General features: G+C 38.0%; 1 protein-coding gene across 1 annotated transcript in view; it reads left to right on the top strand.

The window, feature by feature from the left end:
• Positions 1-1,245: 1,245 nt before the first annotated feature.
• The window catches only part of Psmd12 (proteasome 26S subunit, non-ATPase 12), a 34,737-nt gene continuing 15,819 nt past the window's right edge, over positions 1,246-20,163 (top strand). The window contains exons 1-7 of the mRNA XM_076870588.2: positions 1,246-1,456; positions 10,293-10,352; positions 10,439-10,567; positions 15,521-15,628; positions 17,085-17,189; positions 19,410-19,559; positions 19,648-19,782. Of these exons, the coding sequence (XP_076726703.1) occupies positions 1,349-1,456; positions 10,293-10,352; positions 10,439-10,567; positions 15,521-15,628; positions 17,085-17,189; positions 19,410-19,559; positions 19,648-19,782 (795 nt within the window). The 5' untranslated portion in view covers positions 1,246-1,348. The remainder of the gene's footprint in view (positions 1,457-10,292; positions 10,353-10,438; positions 10,568-15,520; positions 15,629-17,084; positions 17,190-19,409; positions 19,560-19,647; positions 19,783-20,163) is intronic.

Genomic DNA, 20,163 nt, shown 5'->3' with positions numbered 1-20,163 from the left:
TTATGATGCTTGAGGCATCCATAGGCAGTTTTTAAATTTATTGTTTTGGGGTATGGGTGCAAAAAGATGACTACTTGTTTGAATTTTCCTTTCTTTATATTTTGCTGGGGACTGAAGCCAGGGCCTTGTACATGCCAGGCAAGTGCTCTACCACTGAGTTATATCCTCAGTTAGGGAGAAGCAAGGCCAGAGGGAAAGAAAAGCAGCTGGGTTGTACGTTTCAGGTGTCTCTTGGACATCCAAGTAGCTGTTTTAAGAAGGCAAGTAGAGCCAGGTAAGGTGGTGCACGCCTGTAATCCCACTCACCCAGCATTATTGTTTTGTTTTATTCTGCATTACTGGGGATGGAACCTAAAACCTTGGACATATTTTAGTACTTTAAAATTTATTTCTCTTTACATCACTGCTACAGTATTATCTTGTTTCGTTTATAGATGGGTCATATTATTCATGATTGTCATTGCAAGAGATTAAATTAAGTTCTATTCAGAATATATAAAGGGATATTGACACGAATTAAACTGAGAATCTTTACTATAAGAGAATACTTCAGAATTTCTCATTTTTTCCCCCCTGGCTACTGTTGACCATATGACCATACCCTATACAACCTCATTAAATTTTTTTTTTAGGATCCTAAGCTATTTTATATGGACCCAGGGGATGCAGATGATAACAAATAAAACTTCTTGAGAATTGAAATAGACTCACATACGTTTTCTAGCTTGATGTTCATAAGAGGATAACAAAGAAAATGTCTAATGATTCCTCCTACGTAGTGGGTTAGAGTGAAAACGAAAACAAAAAGCACTGTGTTGTATCACTAAACCGCTGCCATATCTTCCCCTATTAGCCACCAGAAACCCCACAGATTAAGTCGCCAAGATTCTCGACCAGATACAACCCTACAACGTCTGTCTGGAGGGTTTATTTCAGGTTCCTCACGCACAAATGACAAAAACCGAGATCCGAGAAAAGTTAAGTGACTTGCCCGCGATTCCGAGAAATTTATAATTCGAAGCAGGGGTGTGAGAAGACCTGGGATGTGCCACTCTGTTACATTCGCTTTCCTAAGCACGAATTTCAGATGAAAAGTCTGACGTTACCAAGCACAAAACAAGACGTCGGCGGTAGAGGGCGGGAGGCGAGCCCCGCCCCCTCGCCCGACGCTCCGCCCCCAGGGCTGTCCGCGGTAGCGCCTGACTGGCGGCCGGAGAAGGGGACCTTGCGGGGGTCCTTCGAGCGGGCTCCCGACGCACTGCCTGTGTGGGTGCGCGGGCGGCTTCCGGTGTGGGTGACGAGTGGTGGCCGAAGCAGAGGGACATCAGGGGACTCTTAGGCTGGGACCATGGCGGACGGCGGCTCGGAGCGGGCTGATGGGCGCATCGTCAAGATGGAGGTGGACTACAGCGCCACGGTGGATCAGCGCCTGCCCGAGTGCGAGAAGCTGGCCAAGGTGAGGGGAGGCCGGCTGGCTGTTGGCGGGCGCCAGGGGCTGAGTCACGGCGCCGAGCCTGCTTAGGCCTCAGGGGGCCTGCGGGCTGGAGCGCACATCCCCTATTGCCTGCCCATCCCGGGTGAGGCCTGTATGGGTGGGAGACTCCAAGTCTGCCCCGCCACCGAGAGACTCCGCAGCCAGAGGACGCCAATGCTTCCAGCTTCCCAGACTCCCCGACAGGTGGTCACTTCTTCCCGTACAAGTGGGGACCGGTTGTACCTTCTCCCTTTTCTTGAAAGCTCTAAGTAACGTTGCGTGTAGAATTTTGCAAAGGTGAAGGCCGCTTCAGCATTCAGGCTAGATCAGAGAGTTTGGTTTTATTGCTGTTACCGAATGAATTTATGTCAATCCTGGCAATGTGCCGGCCTTTGACCCGGAGGAGAAGGAAAGAGATAGTGCAAAGATGACTAACCTAGGACCCCTGTACTTACGGCGAGCCTGTATGTAACGAATTAGTCAGGTCATGCGTGATGGTGAGCTCTACAAGTGTAGAGTGTCACTGGAACACGCAGGGGAGAAGCTGACATTTGTACTGAGCCTTAGTAAGTAGTAAGATCGAGATAGGGAGGAGTCATTCTTAGGGAAGTACAGGAAGGAAGAAAAGCAGGCACTGAAGGGCTGGGGATGTAGCTGAATGGTAGAGTGCCCATTAGGGGAGATGATGAACAAATAGCCCACATGCTTATCTACCATGGAATCGCATGTGTGTGTTTGGTTTGTTTGGTTTGCTGTACTGGGTATTGAACCCAGGGGCTTGCATATGCTAGGTCTCTGAGCTACACCCCCAACCCCTCTACCATGGAAGAGAAACTAACTTGGTCCAAACATTTTGACACCCTGTGCTGTGTCGTGCAACTTTGTGTATAATTATTTCACATAATCCAAGATTCAAGAGTTAGGTGTCCAAGGTTAGTAATAGGCAGAATCTAGGATTCAGGACTTAGGTGTGCCTCATAGGGATTGGTTGCAGCAGAATCAACTCCATCGGGGACTGTTGCCAAGAATTATACCCAGTCCTTGAAGATCAATTCAGCCACAAACATGTATTACTATTCACCTGGGATGCCTTCACTGAATATTGTTTTTGTTCCTTAAGAAACTTATTGTAGGGCTGGGGATGTGACTCAAGTGGTAGCGCGCTCGCCTGGCATGCGTGGGGCCTGGGTTCGATCCTCAGCGCCACATACAAAGATGTTGTGTCCGCGGAAAACTAAAAAAAAAGTATTAAAAAAAAAAAAAAGAAATGTCTTAAAAAAAAAAAAGAAACTTATTGTAAAGAATGTTACAGTTAGTGAATTCATAGGCAAGGGGAGTGTCAAGCATTGCATCACATTTAGTTCTTATGGAAGCCTTTTTAATGCTTTTCTTAAGAAAATGAATTAATTGGATTTTTGGGGGGTGGTACTGGGGATTGAACTCAGGGATACTCGACCACTGAGCCACTTCGTCTGCCCTGTTTTGTATTTTATTTAGAGACAGGGTCTCACTTAGTTGGTTCGTACCTCAAAATTGCTGAGGCTGGCTTTGAACTCAAGATTCTCCTATCTGGGCCTCCAAAACTGCTGGGATTACAGGCATGCGCCACCACGCCTGGCTTTAATAGAACTTTTAAAAAGCAAGGGTGGAGAGAGATGAAGTTGATATGCCTATATTAACTAGGTTTGGTATGCTTGTTGAGGGGTAGCCATAAATTTGTCCCTGAGCTTTCCACCAGGTAATATAAAGAAACATCTATTCATAAGGGTGGAGAAATTAAAATGCTTACATTTTCAGGCGGATGAGAGCTGCCAGCAATTAGCAATTATTAGGTCCTTTCTATAGTGCTGGGCACTTTGCTGAGTGCTTACATACACACACTCATTTGATCCTCACTTCAGCCCTATTTGATAGGTATTACTATTACTCTTATTTTACAGACAAGGAACCTGAAGCTCGGGAAAGTTGAGTCACATACCCCAAGATCATACAGCTAATAGAGTAGTGGGGCCAGCATGCAAATCCATAGACCAATTCTAAAGCTGTGCTCTTTCCTATCTTGTTTCACCTATTGAGTCAAATGTAGTAGGAACCTGAACTTCTGAGCACTTCCCAGGGAGAGGAACAATTTTCCATCTTCAGTTGATATTTGCCATTTAAGGATGAAGATGGATCTTAACCAATGCTGGTAATTTGAGGGAGAAATCAGGAATATGAATTTCCATGTGAAATACCTTAATGCTTAGATATGGATATCTAATATCTAATGTGGATAGCTGGGCAGTGCCACAAGCCTTTAATCCCAGCTACTCTGGAGGCTGAGGCAGGAGGATTGAAAATTCAAGGCCAACCTGGGCAAGTTAGTGAGACATTGTATCAAATCAGCATCTGCACCTCTGCTTGGAATTCATAGAAGGATAGTGTCCATAAATAAGAAACAAATTATTTGCTTTAGGAGAAGTGCAACTGAGACTGGGAGGGGAAAAAATTTTTCTCTTTACCAATTTCTTCTGATAACAGCCTGCTCTGTGCAAAACCTACCTAGTGTTAGATCTGGAAAGTATAAAGATATTAGAGCTCCTGTGGTCAGAGAGCTTTTAGAATGGTAAGGGAAAAAAAAGCCTCACTGCCACAGTTGTTCTAGTGATCACATATGTAGTCTTCATTTAAGACATTGTTAGGTTCAAGACAGTGGAAAAGACTTGCACACTCAAAGGCCAGATACCTTTGGGTGTTAGATAAGTAATGGAAGTTTTTTAACAAAGGATGTTTGGGCCTACTACACTAGGTAAAATTAAAGGCATAAATAAGGTTACTCTGATTTTCATATTATTCATTTTATGTTAATTTTTATATGAATTGTTTTTAATATTTATTCTTTAATTGTATTTGGACACAATACCTTTAGTTATTTATTTTTTATGTGGTGCTGAGGATCAAACCCAGGGTCCCACACATGATAGGCAAGCGCTCTACTGCTGAGCCACAACTTCAGCCCTCATTTTATGTTAATTTTTAAGAATTCTGCCAGACATTAAAATTTTTTTATTATTTTTTTAACCAGATGTGGGTGTGCATGCCTGTAATCCCAGCTACTGGGAAGACTGAGGCAGGAGTATTGCAAACTCGAGGGCAGGGTCTATAAAATAAAATAAAAAGGTTTGGGAATATAGCTCGGTGGTAGAGCACTTGCCTAACATGCATACAGTTCTGGGTTCAGTCCCCAGTACTGCTGAAGAAAAGAAGAGAAAAAAAGTAACACTGCATTTCTACTCTGGAATGTGTGGAACATTTTAACATATATTCTTTTTCTTTTTTTTTGGTGATGCTGGGGATTGAACCAAGGGCCTTATGCATGCTAGGCAGGACTTTACCAACTGAGCTAAATCCCCAGCCCCAATACATTCTTTTTTTTTTTTTTTAATCCATCAATAAAAATTCTGAAGGAAGTTTTGTTATTTCACTGGTTAGAAGATAGAGTTCAGGCAGCTCACATGGTTTATGGGAGCTCAGGTCTCCTAGCAACGGGAATAGTGTTCTTTTTGCAATATTTCACACCTCTTTAAGGGATCATCAATTTGCACTTACTTTCCTTCAGACAATTTTTATGTTAATTGTGGAAGACATTTGAAGATAAAAATTGTTGGTATAACTTAATAAGAATATATGAGGTGATTAGGCTGAGGTTGTGGCTGTAGAGTGGTGGAGCGCTAGAATACCCACTGGGTTTGATCCTCAGCACCACATATAAATAAATAAAATAAAGGTATTGTATCTACCTACAACTGAAAAAAAAAAAAATATGTGGGGTGGTACTGGGCGAGGTGGTGCATGCCTGTAATCCCTGTGGCTCTGGAGGTTGAGACAGGAGGATCACGAGTTAAAAGCAACTCAGTAGACCCTATCTCTAAATAATACAAAATAGGGCTGGGGATGTGGCTCAGTGGTCAGGTACCCCTGAGTTCAATCTCCAGTACCAAAAAAAAAAAAAAAGAATATTTTAGGTGAGAAAACCTTATATAGCAGAAGCTTTAAAAAAAAGCAAACTAAAGTCTAGACCTTAGTAGTAAAATTGCCAAGTCTAGGCCATTTGAATCTACAATTCTGTGTCTACATACTGACCTGCCTAGCAAATAACAATAACTGGTTTTTATTGCTGTATAAGTTTCTAAAAATGTTAGCTACTATGATAATGATGTACATACTATATTCCAGGAATATCTTTATAACTATTGATTTAATTCTTGTATCAGTCCTATGGAGAGGATGCTGTTAGTAGGCTCATTTCTCTGAAGAATTGAGGGTCAAGAGGTACAAGTTTTTTGACAGAGTACAAGGTAGTAAGCAGATCAGTGTAGACCCGAGCATTATTTTTAGCCATTTCATTCTAATGCTTCTTTGGCATTGTGGGGAACACTGTCAGGTAGATAAAATTATAAAAGTGATACTAGTTCTTTTTTTTTTTTTTTTTTTTATTTATTTTTTAGTTTTTGGCAGACACAACATCTTTGTTTGTATGTGGTGCTGAGGATCAAACCCGGGCTGCACGCATGCCAGGCGAGCGTGCTACCGCTTGAGCCACATCCCCAGCCCTGATACTAGTTCTTGATGGTTATCTCTTCCCCTTATATTGAGGAATTAACAATTAAAGTGGGCCTTTTCTGAACTATAAAGATAAGGTTTTGGCAGCTCTTAGTGCACAAAGGGTTTTCCATTCTCTTCTTCATTCTGGTATATTTGACATGGTTATCTGGGGACTACTTACATTCTTAAGTTGAATACTATATCCTTCAGTTCTCCTTCCCCTTAATGTCTTATCATTTCTTTTGGTCACATACAGCTTCTCAAGGTTAATATTGACAGTGAAGAGGAGGTGAAATTGTTAAACAGTTTACTTTTTGTAGAAATAAGTCATTTGACTTTAAGTTTCAGCTGTTTGTGTTAACTTGTTATTAGTCCTTTTCTTGTTTAGGTTGTTTAACAAATCATTAACAGATTGGATCCATTTAGGAGTTGAAGGAGGCAAACATACAAACTTTACAGATATCCAACATGCATTGATGTTCAGCAAACTTATTAGTCATTTACCTCATTTACAAGGATTATTTTAGTGAGAAGAATGAGTCACAGAAGCCGCATGTTCTAACAAGTTTGTTTTGGATGGCTATAGCCTTTTTGTTCCCTATGAGTTGAAAGGCAGCATCACAGAAGTAGAATTTCAGGAGCTTTGTGAATAGACAGGAAGGAGGAAGGCATTTAACCATAGGGTTGAATATTGAAAATTGGGAAAATAAAGTGGGATGATTTGAAATTTAGTGAAATTTTTGGTGGTATTCCTCAAATAGCATTAAATTAACAGCCATATAACTTGTACATTGTCCTTATTTTGACAGTAAAAATCAACAATTGTCTTGACTCCTTATGGGGGACAGTTCTTTAGTATCCATACTTTTATATCAGCTGAATAGTTCAGGTCAGTGTCCATCCATTGAACGAACACATACTATGTGCAAGTTGTTTTAAGGAAAGCAACAATTTAATTTAAACAAGGATCCAGGCCTAATGAAACTTATAAACCTCTAAGTTGGCGAGATACATACATTAATAATTCTGGGGACTGAGGACATAGCTCAGTTGGTCGAGTGTTTGCCTTGATTGCACAAAGCCCTGGGTTCAATCCCCGGCACCACCAAAAAAAAAAACACAAAATAAAACAAAAAAAAATCTGCTAAAAGGTATAAAAGGTTGGCCAGCCACTCAGGAGGCCAGCCACTGAGAAAGATCACAAGTTTCAGGCCAGCCTCAGCAATGTGAGACCTTGTCCCTAAATAAAATAAAAAATTAGAAAGGACTGGGGATGTAACTCAGTAGTTAGAGCATCTCTGGATTCAGTCCTCTGTACTGCTCGCCCCACCAAAACTATATAAAAGGGTATACTAAGGCCCGGGCTGAGGCTCAGTGAGTGATAAAGCGCTTGCCTAACATGTGAGGCACTAGGTTCAATCCTCAGCACCACATAATAATAAATAAAATAAAGGTATTTTGTCCATCTATAACTATTTTTTTAAAGTTTTTTTTTTTTTAAGGGATATACCATAAATCTGCAGACGCAGCATTAGGTGCTTGGTTTGGTGATGCAGCGGCCCACTGAGCTACAACAACAGAGACTTGGTCACTGCTCTTAGAGTTTATATTCTAGTGAGAGTACTAAGACAGTAAATATTAATAGAGTATAATTTGGAGTAATTGCAAAGCAGAAAGTCAGTAAGATTGAGTGTTAAAGGAGGTGCTAAATGATTGCTGATTTTACAGAGCCTTGGCCAAGAACACCTTTCTGAGAAGATGATATTTAATGTCTTGTTGATGCTGAAGGCCATGGCTTTAGAGTAATCTGACTCCCTCTCATATGGGGTGCAGTTCTTTAGTATCCATGCTTTTGTGTGTGTCTGTGTTTGTTTTTGAGGTACTGGGGATTGAATCCAAGATCTTGTGCGTGCTAGGCAAGGGCTCACTTCTTGTTGTATCTCTGTCCCTTTTTATTTTACTTGTTTTAAATTTTGAAACGGGGCTGGGGATGTGGCTCAAGTGGTAGCGCGCTCGCCTGACATGCATGCGGCCCGGGTTTGATCCTCAGCACCACATACAAAGAAAGATGTTGTGTCCGCCAAAAACTAAAAAAAAATAAATATTAAAATTCTCTCTCTCTCTCTCTCCCCCCTCCCTCCCTCCCCCGCTCCCCCCCCTCAAAAAATAAATACATAAATTTTGAAACAGGGTCTCATTAACTTGCTGAGGCCATCCTCAAACTTGGGATCCTCCTGCACCTCCCAGGTAGCCAGGATTACAGGCCTTGTGCCATGGCACCTGGCAGTACCCGTGCTTCTGAATTAGAATACCATATAATAAAATAAACTCTTTATATCATAGTCACATAATCACAGCAATTGTAAATGTGACAGATGACTATCAGTAAACAAGATGTATTTTGCATTTGAATTTTTATACTTTGTTTTCCAGATATCATCCATTTCCCTGTGGAGATTACTTTGATCAAAAACAAAGAGCATGATTTCAACTAGTATGTTGGGGGGGCACTGCAGTGTAGTGGAGGAAACATGGGGCTGGGAGGGAAGAGGCTGGTAGTCTGGTTCTGCTAATACACTGTGACTGAGCCAACTCACTTAAACTGGTTCTCAGCCTTTTTAATTTCTGAAGTGAATGGATGGCATTAGGTAATCTCTAGCCGTCGTTCTAGTCCTAAGATTGTTTGATTTTTTTTTTTTTAAGATTTTTTTTTTTTTTTAGCCTTCAACTTTGGAAAATTTATAGATTTGTTCATTGTTGTTCTGATGAACATTTGGCCAGCGTTTATTCTGTATATGATTCTTTAGGGTTTCCCTTTGCATAGGAAATATTGCTAAAATATGTTAATGTGCAGGTTTTGGATTTAAAGTAAGTTCAGGCAGTAGTTGTGCAGTACATATTCTGTGCTGCATAGAAAATACACAGTTTAGCCTTGCAATGTGGCTTAGCACAGAGTAGAGTGTGCTTAGTGTGCACAAGACCCTGTGTTCCATCCCCAGCACCACCTAAAACAGAAGAGAAAATACATAGTTTAAAACTTGCCAGCAGTATTTTGAAAAGTTCTAACATTATTTAGGCCCTTAATTTTAAAAACTCTTATAGTTTCTTTCATCATTTATGAATGTCATTAAGTTTTTCATTTAAAATTTTTTAAATCAAAAAACTTTTAACGACTCATTGTTTCCAGTTCATTGGCAGAGTTGTGTACATAATTGTTATTGATATGAATATCTTAATCATTTCAGTTTTTGTGCTGCGGTTTTTTTTTTTTTTTAATCAAAATGTATGGTTTCTGATAAAGTATGTACCAGGGGGAATGTTCTATTTTTGCATATGATAGAGGTATGGAGAGGTTATTATATCAGTTGACATAAAGGGATCTATTCAGTTGGGTCAATATCTGCTTGAGAGCATGGACTTTCATGTAGCATGTATAGGTATTCTCATGTGGTCTTTCCCTGTAAGCATAATTACTAATTTATTTTAAAAGTCACTGAAGCTAGGCATGGTAGTGCATGCCTGTAATCCCAGTGACTTCAGGAGGCTGAGACAGGAGGATTGCAAGTTCCAGGCCATCATGGCCAATTTTGCAAGACCCTGTCTCAAAATAAAAAATAGAAAGTGCTGAAGATGTAGCTAAGTAGTAGAATTCCCTTTGGTTCAATCCCTGGTACTGGAGTGAAAATCCTTGTAAAATTAAGCCAGAGCTTCCTATCTTTGTAGCACCAATATCTTTTTTTTATTCTCATAGCTCCATATTTTAAAACATCTGTACAGTAAGTTTGTAAAGAAAGCAATTATTTTCCCCTTTTTATTCTTCAAAGTGTTTTGCAGCTACCAGCTAGAGTCTCAATGCAAAGATAAACATGTGCCACCACCCTTGAGTTTGATAAATTAGAATCCAAAATAAAAACTTGGCATTTTTCTCAGGTGAGACATCATTGTTGTTATGGTTTAGTTTTCCTTAGGCTTCTCTACATATTTAGAAAAACTTGTGGAACCAAGTAGGGAACCACTGCCTTAAGGAATTCACTGGAGAAGCAAGCACTATTATGAAATGGAGAGAAACAAGATAATTGTAGATTTTTTTCCCCCTGTCTAGAATAGGCCTTTTTTTTTTTTTCTATTTCTGTTTCAGAAACATCTCAGTTTAGGTCAGATACATTTGGTTTGTGTTGGTGATGTCATTTTTCATTGTTATCTTCATGTTTTTCATTTTTATCTTTTGTTTTAGGAAGGAAGACTTCAAGAAGTTATTGAAACCCTTCTCTCTTTAGAAAAACAAACACGTACTGTGAGTAGATTATAGTGAAAATCCCAATTACCATTAGTGTCACTTACATTGTTCCTTTTACCTTTAATATATTTCCATTCTTGCAGGCTTCCGATATGGTTTCTACATCCCGTATCTTAGTTGCAGTAGTGAAGATGTGCTATGAGGCTAAAGAATGGGATTTACTTAATGAAAATATTATGCTTCTGTCAAAAAGGCGGAGTCAGTTAAAACAGGTGAGTTCATAATTGCTTAAAAAGCAAATATATTTAAATTTTAATAAGGACTTTTAGAAAACTATGAATCTGCTGAAAATTTGTTAAGTCAATAGTACAACATTCTAGTGGGTATTTTAAAATTCTAGCCATATTCCCAAAATGACTTCTGTTTTTTCTTTATTTGTTTGAATATTTTTATGAAATTTTACTGAAAGATGTAGGTTTGTGGGTTGGGGCTATAGTTCAGTGACAGAGTGCTTGCCTAACATGTGTGAGGCACTGGGTTTGATCCTCCCACATAAAAATAAACAAAGGCATTCTCTCCATTTACAACTTCCAAAAAAATAAAATAAACGTGCAGCTTTGTCTAATTTCTTGATTGATTTTTTTAATTTAATGTTATAATCTTTTTTTAAAAAACATATTTATTTTTAGTTATAGGTGGACACAATATCTTTATTTTTTTTAATTTTTATGTGGTGCTGTGGATCAAACCCAGTGCCTCACACATGCTAGGCAAGCAGTCTACCTCTGAGCCACAATCCCAGCCCTAATGTTCTAATTTAATTATGTGTTTAACTGCTTGAATCTATTGTTTGTTTGGCGGTACTAAGGATTGACCCCTGGAACACTCTGTTGCTGAGCTGAATTGTCAGCCCTTTTTATTTGTTAAGACAAGCTCTCACTAAGTTGTTAAGGCTGTTCTTGAACTTGTGATCCTTCTGGTTCAGCCTCCCAAGTAGCTAGGATGACAGGCATGTACTACTGTATCCTTATAGAGCTGTTGCCTTGAATAGATTCTGAGTTTTTGGTTTTTGGTTTTTTAGTTTTTTAGGAATATAAAGCTATTGACCACTATTTACCAGTATTTACACCAAAGTAAACAATATATGGTTGGGTAACATTTTGATTACTACAAAGTTATTTTCTTGGCTTGTATTGAAACAGTAATCCAGACGTTAAAAAGATTGAGCCTACCTGTCAGGAATGAGTTGGGGTAAAGAAAAAACATGCAGGTCAATAATTTAGATTATAAAAATTTGCACACCCATTTATGTCAACAGGTTGTAAATTGCCAGTATATTTAGCTATCTGATTACGTTCCCATATGCCAAATCTTAGACATTCCATGAATAAAGACCTTTAACTCACAGATTTCAACTTCTTAAGAAAGGAATAGCAGGGCTGGGGTTGTGGCTCAATGATAGAGTGTTTGCCTTGCACACTTGAGGCATTGGGTTTGATCCTTAGCACCACGTAAAATAAATAAATAAGTAAAATAAAGATATTATGGAATGGCTCACTAGAAGAACCCTTAAATATCCACTTACCAAGTCTTGCTTAATTAATTAAAACAAACTAGGATTTGTCTAGTTTCTCTGCATGTGGAAATTGTTGGTAGTGATAGCATTTTTCTTTTCAGCAATTTTACAAATAAAACTGTTGCATTTATGTGACTACAGATGTAAGTATTTATTTTGATGTGGCTGTTTTTAATTTATCTAAATTTAACAATTAGCAAAGTTGTAGTTTTGGAGAGGTCCAATATATGTGAATGTTAAATTCATTGAAATATACCTTTTGGTGCTCAGTTCTGTTGTTTAAGAGACGATTATTAGATAAAATTGTCTTTCCGTTTTCTAGAAGACTTGGCTTTGTATGGGACAGTTTTGAAAGAGCTACTTAATTAGAAGCCTTAAAGCATCTAGGGTTAAAAGAAACAAAAACATCTATTTATGTAGTATTTGGACAGTTCAACAACCACATTCTAGCTGGGTGCAGTGGCTCATGCCTGTAATTGCAGCTACTCAGGGGATTGAGGAGAGGATTGCAAGTTGAAAACCAGCCTGGACAACTTAACAAGACCCTATCTCAAGATAAAAATAGAAAGGGCTATACCAATCAGTATTTATCCTAAAGAACTAAAGTCATTATGTACAGTAATAGAGGCATACCCATGTTTATAGTAACAATTCACAACAGCCAAACTATGGAACCAGCCTGGGGTGCCTGTCAACAGATGAATGGATTTTAAAAAAGTGGCATACAAACAAACACAATGTTGTTTTTTTTTGTTTCATTTTTTAGTTTTTAGGTGGACACGATATCTTTTTAAAAAAAAAAAACAAAAACATTTATTTCTCACATTCCTGGGAAGTGAGAAGTCAAAAACAAAGACATTGACATGGAACCCAGATTTGTGGTTTGAAGACGGTTGTCTTCTGGCTCAGTCTTCACATGGTGGGAGGGCAAGGGAGCTCTCTGAGGACCCTTTGGACACAATATCTTTATTTTATTTTTATATGATGCTGAGGATCAAACCCAGTACCTCATGCATGGTAGGCGAGCACTCTTCTACTGAGCCACAACCCCACAATGTAGTTTTATTCAGTCATAAAGAAAAATGTCATTTGTAGGAAAATGGATGGAACTGGAGACCATTGTATTAAGCAAAATAAGCCAAACTCAGAAGATCAAGGGTGTGTTTTCTCTCATGTGGAAGCTAGAGAGGAAAAAGGAAAAGAAAGATGGTGCATCTCATGAAGGTCAAAGGGAGATCAGTAGAGGAAAGGAATCAAGGGGCTAGAGGTGGAGAGTTAGGAGGGAAGTGCTAGGAGGTAGTATTAGCCAAATTATATTGTCATATGTGTACATGTGTTAATATGTAAGAATAAATCCCATCATTATGTACAACCATAACGTACCAATAAAAAATGTTGGGGGCGGGCAGAGCTCTTTGGAGATAGAACTTTTGAAACAATGAAGTTTCATCCAACTTCCTTCAGAGCTGTCTTTGAATAAAACCTATTTGCCTACCCCAAAAAAGGGCTGGGGATATATCTCACTGGTAGAGTGTTTACCCACCATGCCAGAGACCCTGGGTTCAGTACACAGTACCTACTCACATAAAAACACATACTCTAGGGGCTGGGGATATAGCTCAGTTGGTAGAGTGCTTGCCTTGCATGCACAAGGCCCTGGGTTCTATCCCCAGCACCGCCAAAAAAAAAAATAAATAAATAATAAAAAAAATAAAATCACTCTCCAAAACACATACTCTAAAATACAGCTTTAATTTTAATTTTATAGTGTCATATAATTTGAACTAGTGGAGGTATTATTTAACATATTACTTTTTGGATGAAGAAATTAAGATTTATATTTAAGGCTCTTGGAATGTGAGGACATAAAGAAACATGCAAGCTAGTCAGTCTTGACCTCAAGTAGCTTGTAGCTTAGTGAGGAATCTAAATCAGAAGTATGAAGATATGCCTTTAGTATGTATCCTTAAGATTGATAAAACATTATACACATACATGGGGCAGTATTTAATAAGTAAGTGGCCCAAGAGTAATGAAAGGTATAAGGGATAGCAGAGGAAGAAATTATATGGTTAGTATGTTAGGGAGGGCTTCTTGGAGAAAGGAATGGAGTCACTCTCACAGCTGGCTAATGACACCAGAACTAGAACTGGTCTGTTCTTTTCCCTATGACACGTTAAATCTTCATAGATAGGGCAAGTGCTTAGGGACTCATAATTATTGCTTACCTAAAATTGTTCTTTTTTTGCATAAGCAGGCTTGGAAAGTAACCTTTTTTCCTACATTGCTCCATTAAGGGTTTCTTACTTGCCATCACCTGAGCTTAGGGATCACTCCAACCATTACTTCCCTAAAGACTTACTGACATACCTACATTTTTTTCAGAAAGCAGCAGTATATTCACTTCAAATTAAAATATTGATAATACTGTTTTGTCTTTAACTCATTTGATTTTGTTGTTGTTGTTGCTTTTTTTGTTTTGCTTTGTTTTTGCTTTGCTGGTGAATGTAAGTAAAACCTGAGCTTTAGCTAGCATGCTGGGTGTGCTCCTGTAGTCCCAGCTAGTCAGGAGGCTAAGCAGGAGGATCAGCAGCCTAGGAATTCAAGGCCATGCTGGACAACATAGTGAAACTCTCTCAAAATAAAAACACAAACAAAACAACCTTAGTTTTCTGGAACCCCTGGTCTCTGAACGACTGATTTTTCAGATAGTTTAAAGTATGACCTGAGCTATTTGAACATTCATTATTTTTCATGGAAATCCTTCCAAGATGGAAGGATGCTGTTTACTTTTCTGCTGTCTTACATGATACCTGCCATTTTTCTTGATGGCTTTAGTGTTTTAGTTACTAGCAGTAATTATGATGTGATATTTAAAATCTAGATTAGGGATTGGCAGGTGATGCACCACAGACCAAATTCCACTTGCCACCTATTTTTGTAAATAAACTTATTGGAACCCAGCCACATTGATTTGTTTATATGTTGTCTGTCAGCTTTGAATTACAATGGCAAAGTTGAGTATTTGCCACAGAAACTATATGGTCTACAAGTAGTTACTTGGTAAATATTTCCAAAAATCTACAGAAAATGTTTGCCAACCTTTGACCTAGATCATAGAGTATTAGAGGTGGAGGGAATGTAGTCCAGTCCTCTTACACTACCTCTGAGGAAACCAAGGGCAGGATATTCTGACTATGAGTGCCATATTTTACTGAGGTGAATATGGGTGACTGACTCCTTCTCACCCAGAGGATGGAACTCTTTACCTTCTACTCATGCACTGACTCTTGTCTTCCATCACAGTGTCTGCTGCTCAGGACTTCCAGCCACTGTGGAACTCTTCTTTTCTCTTCCCGTTTTTCCCCTTCAGTCTGCTACCATGTTTTTCATGCTTTTATGCTAAGCTGCATCTTTGCATCTGAGATTTTCTAAACTTTATGAATTGTTCCTAGATATTCAGTACTTCTTAGGTATCAAAGGTTTTGATGTGATTTAATGTTTTTTATAGGCATTTCAGTATCTACAGTAATCCCTTGGGAAGATCAAATTTGACCAAATTTAGACATTTAGCCTTTCCATCATTAGAATACATTTTTTCCCTATATGAGGGATGAATTTTACTTATGAATAAATTTTAATATTTTAGGCTGTTGCAAAAATGGTTCAACAGTGCTGTACTTACGTTGAAGAAATCACAGACCTCCCAGTCAAACTTCGATTAATCGATACTCTCCGCATGGTTACAGAAGGAAAGGTGAGTTTTAAGTATCTGTGGGTGTATGTTTATTTTTATAAGAAATTCATAAAATGGTATCAGCTTAATACAGCTGTTATTATTTTTGTACATTCCTTTCTAGTATCTTCTCAAATGCAAATGAATATATTTAAATAGTATCAGTCTTAGTAAGACCGGATTTTTCTAGGAATTAGTGAACTTACTCCAAATTTTATGTAACTTTAAAATGAATAGAAAATATATAGGGCCAGGGTGTGGGGAGTAGGGTATGTTAGACATGGGGGGAAAGATATACAAAGGTACCTAAGTAAGAAGCACATGGTATATTTAGGAAACTTTAAGTACTTCAATATTATTGGAAATTAAGGTTTTAGGGAGTGGGGGATGGAAGGGGTTGCTGCAGAGTGTCTAGATTCATTCAGTAGATTCTTAAGGTTATAGTTAAGTTTTTAATGTTTAATTTCTTAGAAATTATAAGTCTGCTAACGTTAGATATATTTACAAAAAATGCCAAAAACTTTAATACTTAGCAAGATCAGATATTTTTATATTTTTTTTAAATTTTTTTTTTAAATTAACTATGACTCTCAACTCTTTTTTTTATGATTTTTTTTTTTTTTTTTTTGAGAGAGAGAGAATTTTAATATTTATTTTTTAGTTATTGGCGGACACAACATCTTTGTTTTGTATGTGGTGCTGAGGATCGAACCCGGGCCGCACGCATGCCAGGCGAGCGCGCTATCGCTTGAGCCACATCCCCAGCCCGATCAGATATTTTTAAAGTAGTCTTATATATAAAGATGAATTGAGTTGGAGGTGTAGCTCAGTGGTACAGCACATACTTAGCTTGCATGATGTCCTGAGTTCAGTCCTCAGCACCAAAAAAAAAAAAGAAAAGAAAAGATAAATAGATAAATCAGACTTAGAGCAATGGTGGAATTGTGGAATTGTAGACATTGAACTGCATTTCCTCTTTATGAAGTATGTTATTTTTCAAATAATCAATTCTTTTAAAGCCACTTTTCATTTTTTTGTGCCATTTATATAGCTTATGGTCCTATTATAAGTTAAAACATACTCATTTCATATTTATGTTCTGAAAGCAAAACTGAAAAATATAGATAATATTTCATAGAGACATTTTCTTTAAAATTGTATTTGTGAGATATATACATGGCAGATAGAGTGCACAACAGCAGTAAGATAAGTACTCCTATACCTAATAATAGTTCAATTATACCTTTTAAAATTTTTTTTTAAGAGAGAGAGATAATTTCTTAATATTTATTGTTTAGTTTTCGGCAGACACATCTTTATTTGTATGTGGTGCTCAGGATCGAACCCAGTGCTGCGCGCATGCCAGGCGAGCGCGCTACTGCTTGAGCCACATCCCCAGCCCATACCTTTTAAATTATAACATATTTTAACACTTTTCTACAGAAATTTTGATAACATAAATTTCTTTTATCTCTAGATTTATGTTGAAATTGAGCGTGCTCGACTGACTAAAACATTAGCAACTATAAAAGAGCAAAATGGTGACGTGAAAGAGGCAGCCTCCATTTTACAAGAATTACAGGTAAGGTGCTGCAATTTGGAATTTGTAAAGCAAGTTGTTGAGTTACCAATGTCTTATGGAAGTAGCTGACTGATGCCTCATCACTTTTTGTTGAATCACCAAGAGTAAGAATTAATGCAACAGGGCGAGGTTATTCAGGCCACTGGAAACTATATAATATAATAAGCCAACTACGTTTAACTTCTAAAAAGTTTTGAAGAAAAGTTAGGACAAACACATTTACCTTGATTTTGTGTGTGTGTGTGTGTGTGTGTGTGTGTGTGTGTGTGTGTGCATGTGCCATTATTTGAACATTTGAGTTGTCTTTGGAATTTAAATAAAATAAGTAATATACCGGGCACAGTGGCATGGACCTATAATCCCAGCAACTCTGGAGGCTGAGGTAGGAGGATTGCAAGTTCAGGGCCAGCCTCAGCAGCTTAGTGAGGTCCTGTCTAAAAATCAAAAGCCACATAGGCATGTGGCTCAGGGGTAAAATCCTCTGGGTTAAATCCCTAGTACCAAGAAAAGAAAAAATAATTAATTCATGCACTGTTTATTTATGCCTTAGGAATATGGTATTGTTGTTTGGTTTGGGGTTTTTTGTTTTTTTTTGTTTTTTTGAGACAGGGTCTCACTCAGCTGCTTAGGGCCTCGATAAATTGCTAAGGCTGGTCTCAAACTTGGAATCCTCCTGTCTCAGCCTCCCATGTCACTGGGATTACAGGTGTGTATCATCACACCTGGTTCATTTTCTTTATTCCTAATGAGTGTTTGATATCTGATAAATTTCTGAACCAAATTGGTTTTTTAGGTGTGTGTGTGTGTGTGTATGTGTGTGTGTGTGTTTGTGTTCTGTCCCTGTCTGTCCATTCCTAGTACTGGGAATTGAACCCAGGGGCACTTTACCACTGAGCTGTGTCCCTAGCCCTTTGTATTTTTTTATTTTGAGGCATTGACTCATCATTATCATTCCCAAGTCCATATTTACATTAGCGTTCATACTTGGTGTTGCATGTTCTGTGAGTTTTCAGAAATGTATGCTACATAACACTTATGGTTATATCATTCAGCATAGGTTCTTTGTCCTATAAATCTGTGCTCTTCCTGTTCATCCCTTCCTTCCCCAGACCTTGGCAACCACTGAGGGTTTTTTTGTTTTGTTTTGTTTTTACTGTCTCCCATTTTGCTTCCAGGTTCTATTTTTCAACCAGGAAGGTCATGTGATAACATGATCCAAACTTCCTCTCTGAAACAGTCTTGCCCACAAAAATCTCAAGCCTCCCCTAAAAGCTTCTAGGTTTAACTATCAGTTCACAGAATGGATATGATACCACAGAGAAGCAGTCAGCAATATCTAGACTCTGTGTATACTTTTATAAAGGATAGCATGATTAACTTGATTTCTTCATCAAGTAAATGATAATGAAAAAAAGAAAAATGTAGCTACCAATTACATGTGAATCTATTTGGATTCTAATTCACCTTTTAAAATACATGAGACTTAGAGAATGACTAGATTCTTGGTGATACAAGAAATATTTCTATAAGGTTTTTTTTCCCCAAAAAATTTATCTTTTAGAGATATATACTGAAATATTTGCATGTAATATGTTGAACAAGATTTGCTTCAAAGTAATTGACATGTGGAGAGTACATAAAGTTGTGTAAATGAAACATCAGTGGTCATTTTGTGTATTTGTAATTTTCCTAAATAAACAATTACAAAGATGGTGAAAATATTTTCAGATCAAAATAAAATAATAATAGCCTTCATTCTTTCTTGTCTGAGTGTCATCCTGGATTTTATGAATTTATACACCAAATACTACATCAGAAACATTTTTCATCGTGTTAATCTGATTTATTCTTTTTTTTTTTTTTTAAACAGAGAGGTGAGAGAGAGAGAGACAGAGAGAATTTTTAATATTTATTTTTTAGTTTTTGGCGGACACAACATCTTTGTTTGTATGTGGTGCTGAGGATCGAACCCGGGCCTCACGCATGCCAGGCGAGCGCGCTACCGCTTGAGCCACATCCCCAGCCCCTATTTATTCTTTACATTATATGGTGTAAATCATTTTTTCCCCTCAGTACTGAAGAATGATCCCAAGGGTGCTCTACCATTGAGCTATCTAATTGTCATTACTGTATGTTCATGAAGATTCTTATTTGACAGTGGCCTTTTTAATTTTGTTGCAACTAAATATTATAATATTATTTGGGGAATTATTCTGCTAGGTGGAAACCTATGGGTCAATGGAAAAAAAAGAGCGAGTGGAATTTATTCTGGAGCAAATGAGGCTCTGCCTTGCCGTAAAGGATTATATTCGGACACAAATTATCAGCAAGAAAATTAATACCAAATTTTTCCAGGAAGAAAACACAGAGGTGAGCATATTTGTGACTGTGTGTTTATTTTAATAGAGTTTGAATAAGACCCATGAACCCCAATTTATTTTGACAACTTTTTTTTCAGAAATTAAAGTTGAAATACTATAATTTAATGATTCAACTGGATCAGCATGAGGGATCCTATTTGTCTATTTGTAAGCACTACAGAGCAATATATGATACTCCCTGTATACAGGCAGAAAGCGAAAAGTGGCAACAGGTAAGATATTCTAATAATTGACACTGATGCTTGTTAGAAGATCTTGGGTCTTCTTATTTCAAAACATTGTAACTGTAGTAATTTAGTGCAGTTCTGTGGTGCTTCTTTCTATTCAGTATATCCTTACTGTATAAGACTAGTTGGGTAATAATTTAAATTACATATCACTTTTGAAGATACGTAGGCTTAATTTTTTGTTTTGTTTTGTTTTGCAGCACTGGGAGTTGAACCCAGGGTCTCCGCCACTGAGCTGTGTCCACAGTCCTTAGATTTCATTTTGAGAGAGGGTCTCCTTGCTTAGGCTTACCCTTGAACTTGGGATTCTCCTGTCCTAGCCTCCTGAGTTGCTGAGATTATAGGTGTGCACCATGGTTTCCAGTT

The sequence above is a fragment of the Callospermophilus lateralis genome, chromosome 11 (assembly GCF_048772815.1).
Source record: "Callospermophilus lateralis isolate mCalLat2 chromosome 11, mCalLat2.hap1, whole genome shotgun sequence".
NCBI classification, from domain to species: Eukaryota; Metazoa; Chordata; class Mammalia; order Rodentia; family Sciuridae; genus Callospermophilus; species Callospermophilus lateralis.
Note: the sequence above shows the minus strand (reverse complement) of the source record. Positions and strands in the feature narration are given on the sequence as shown.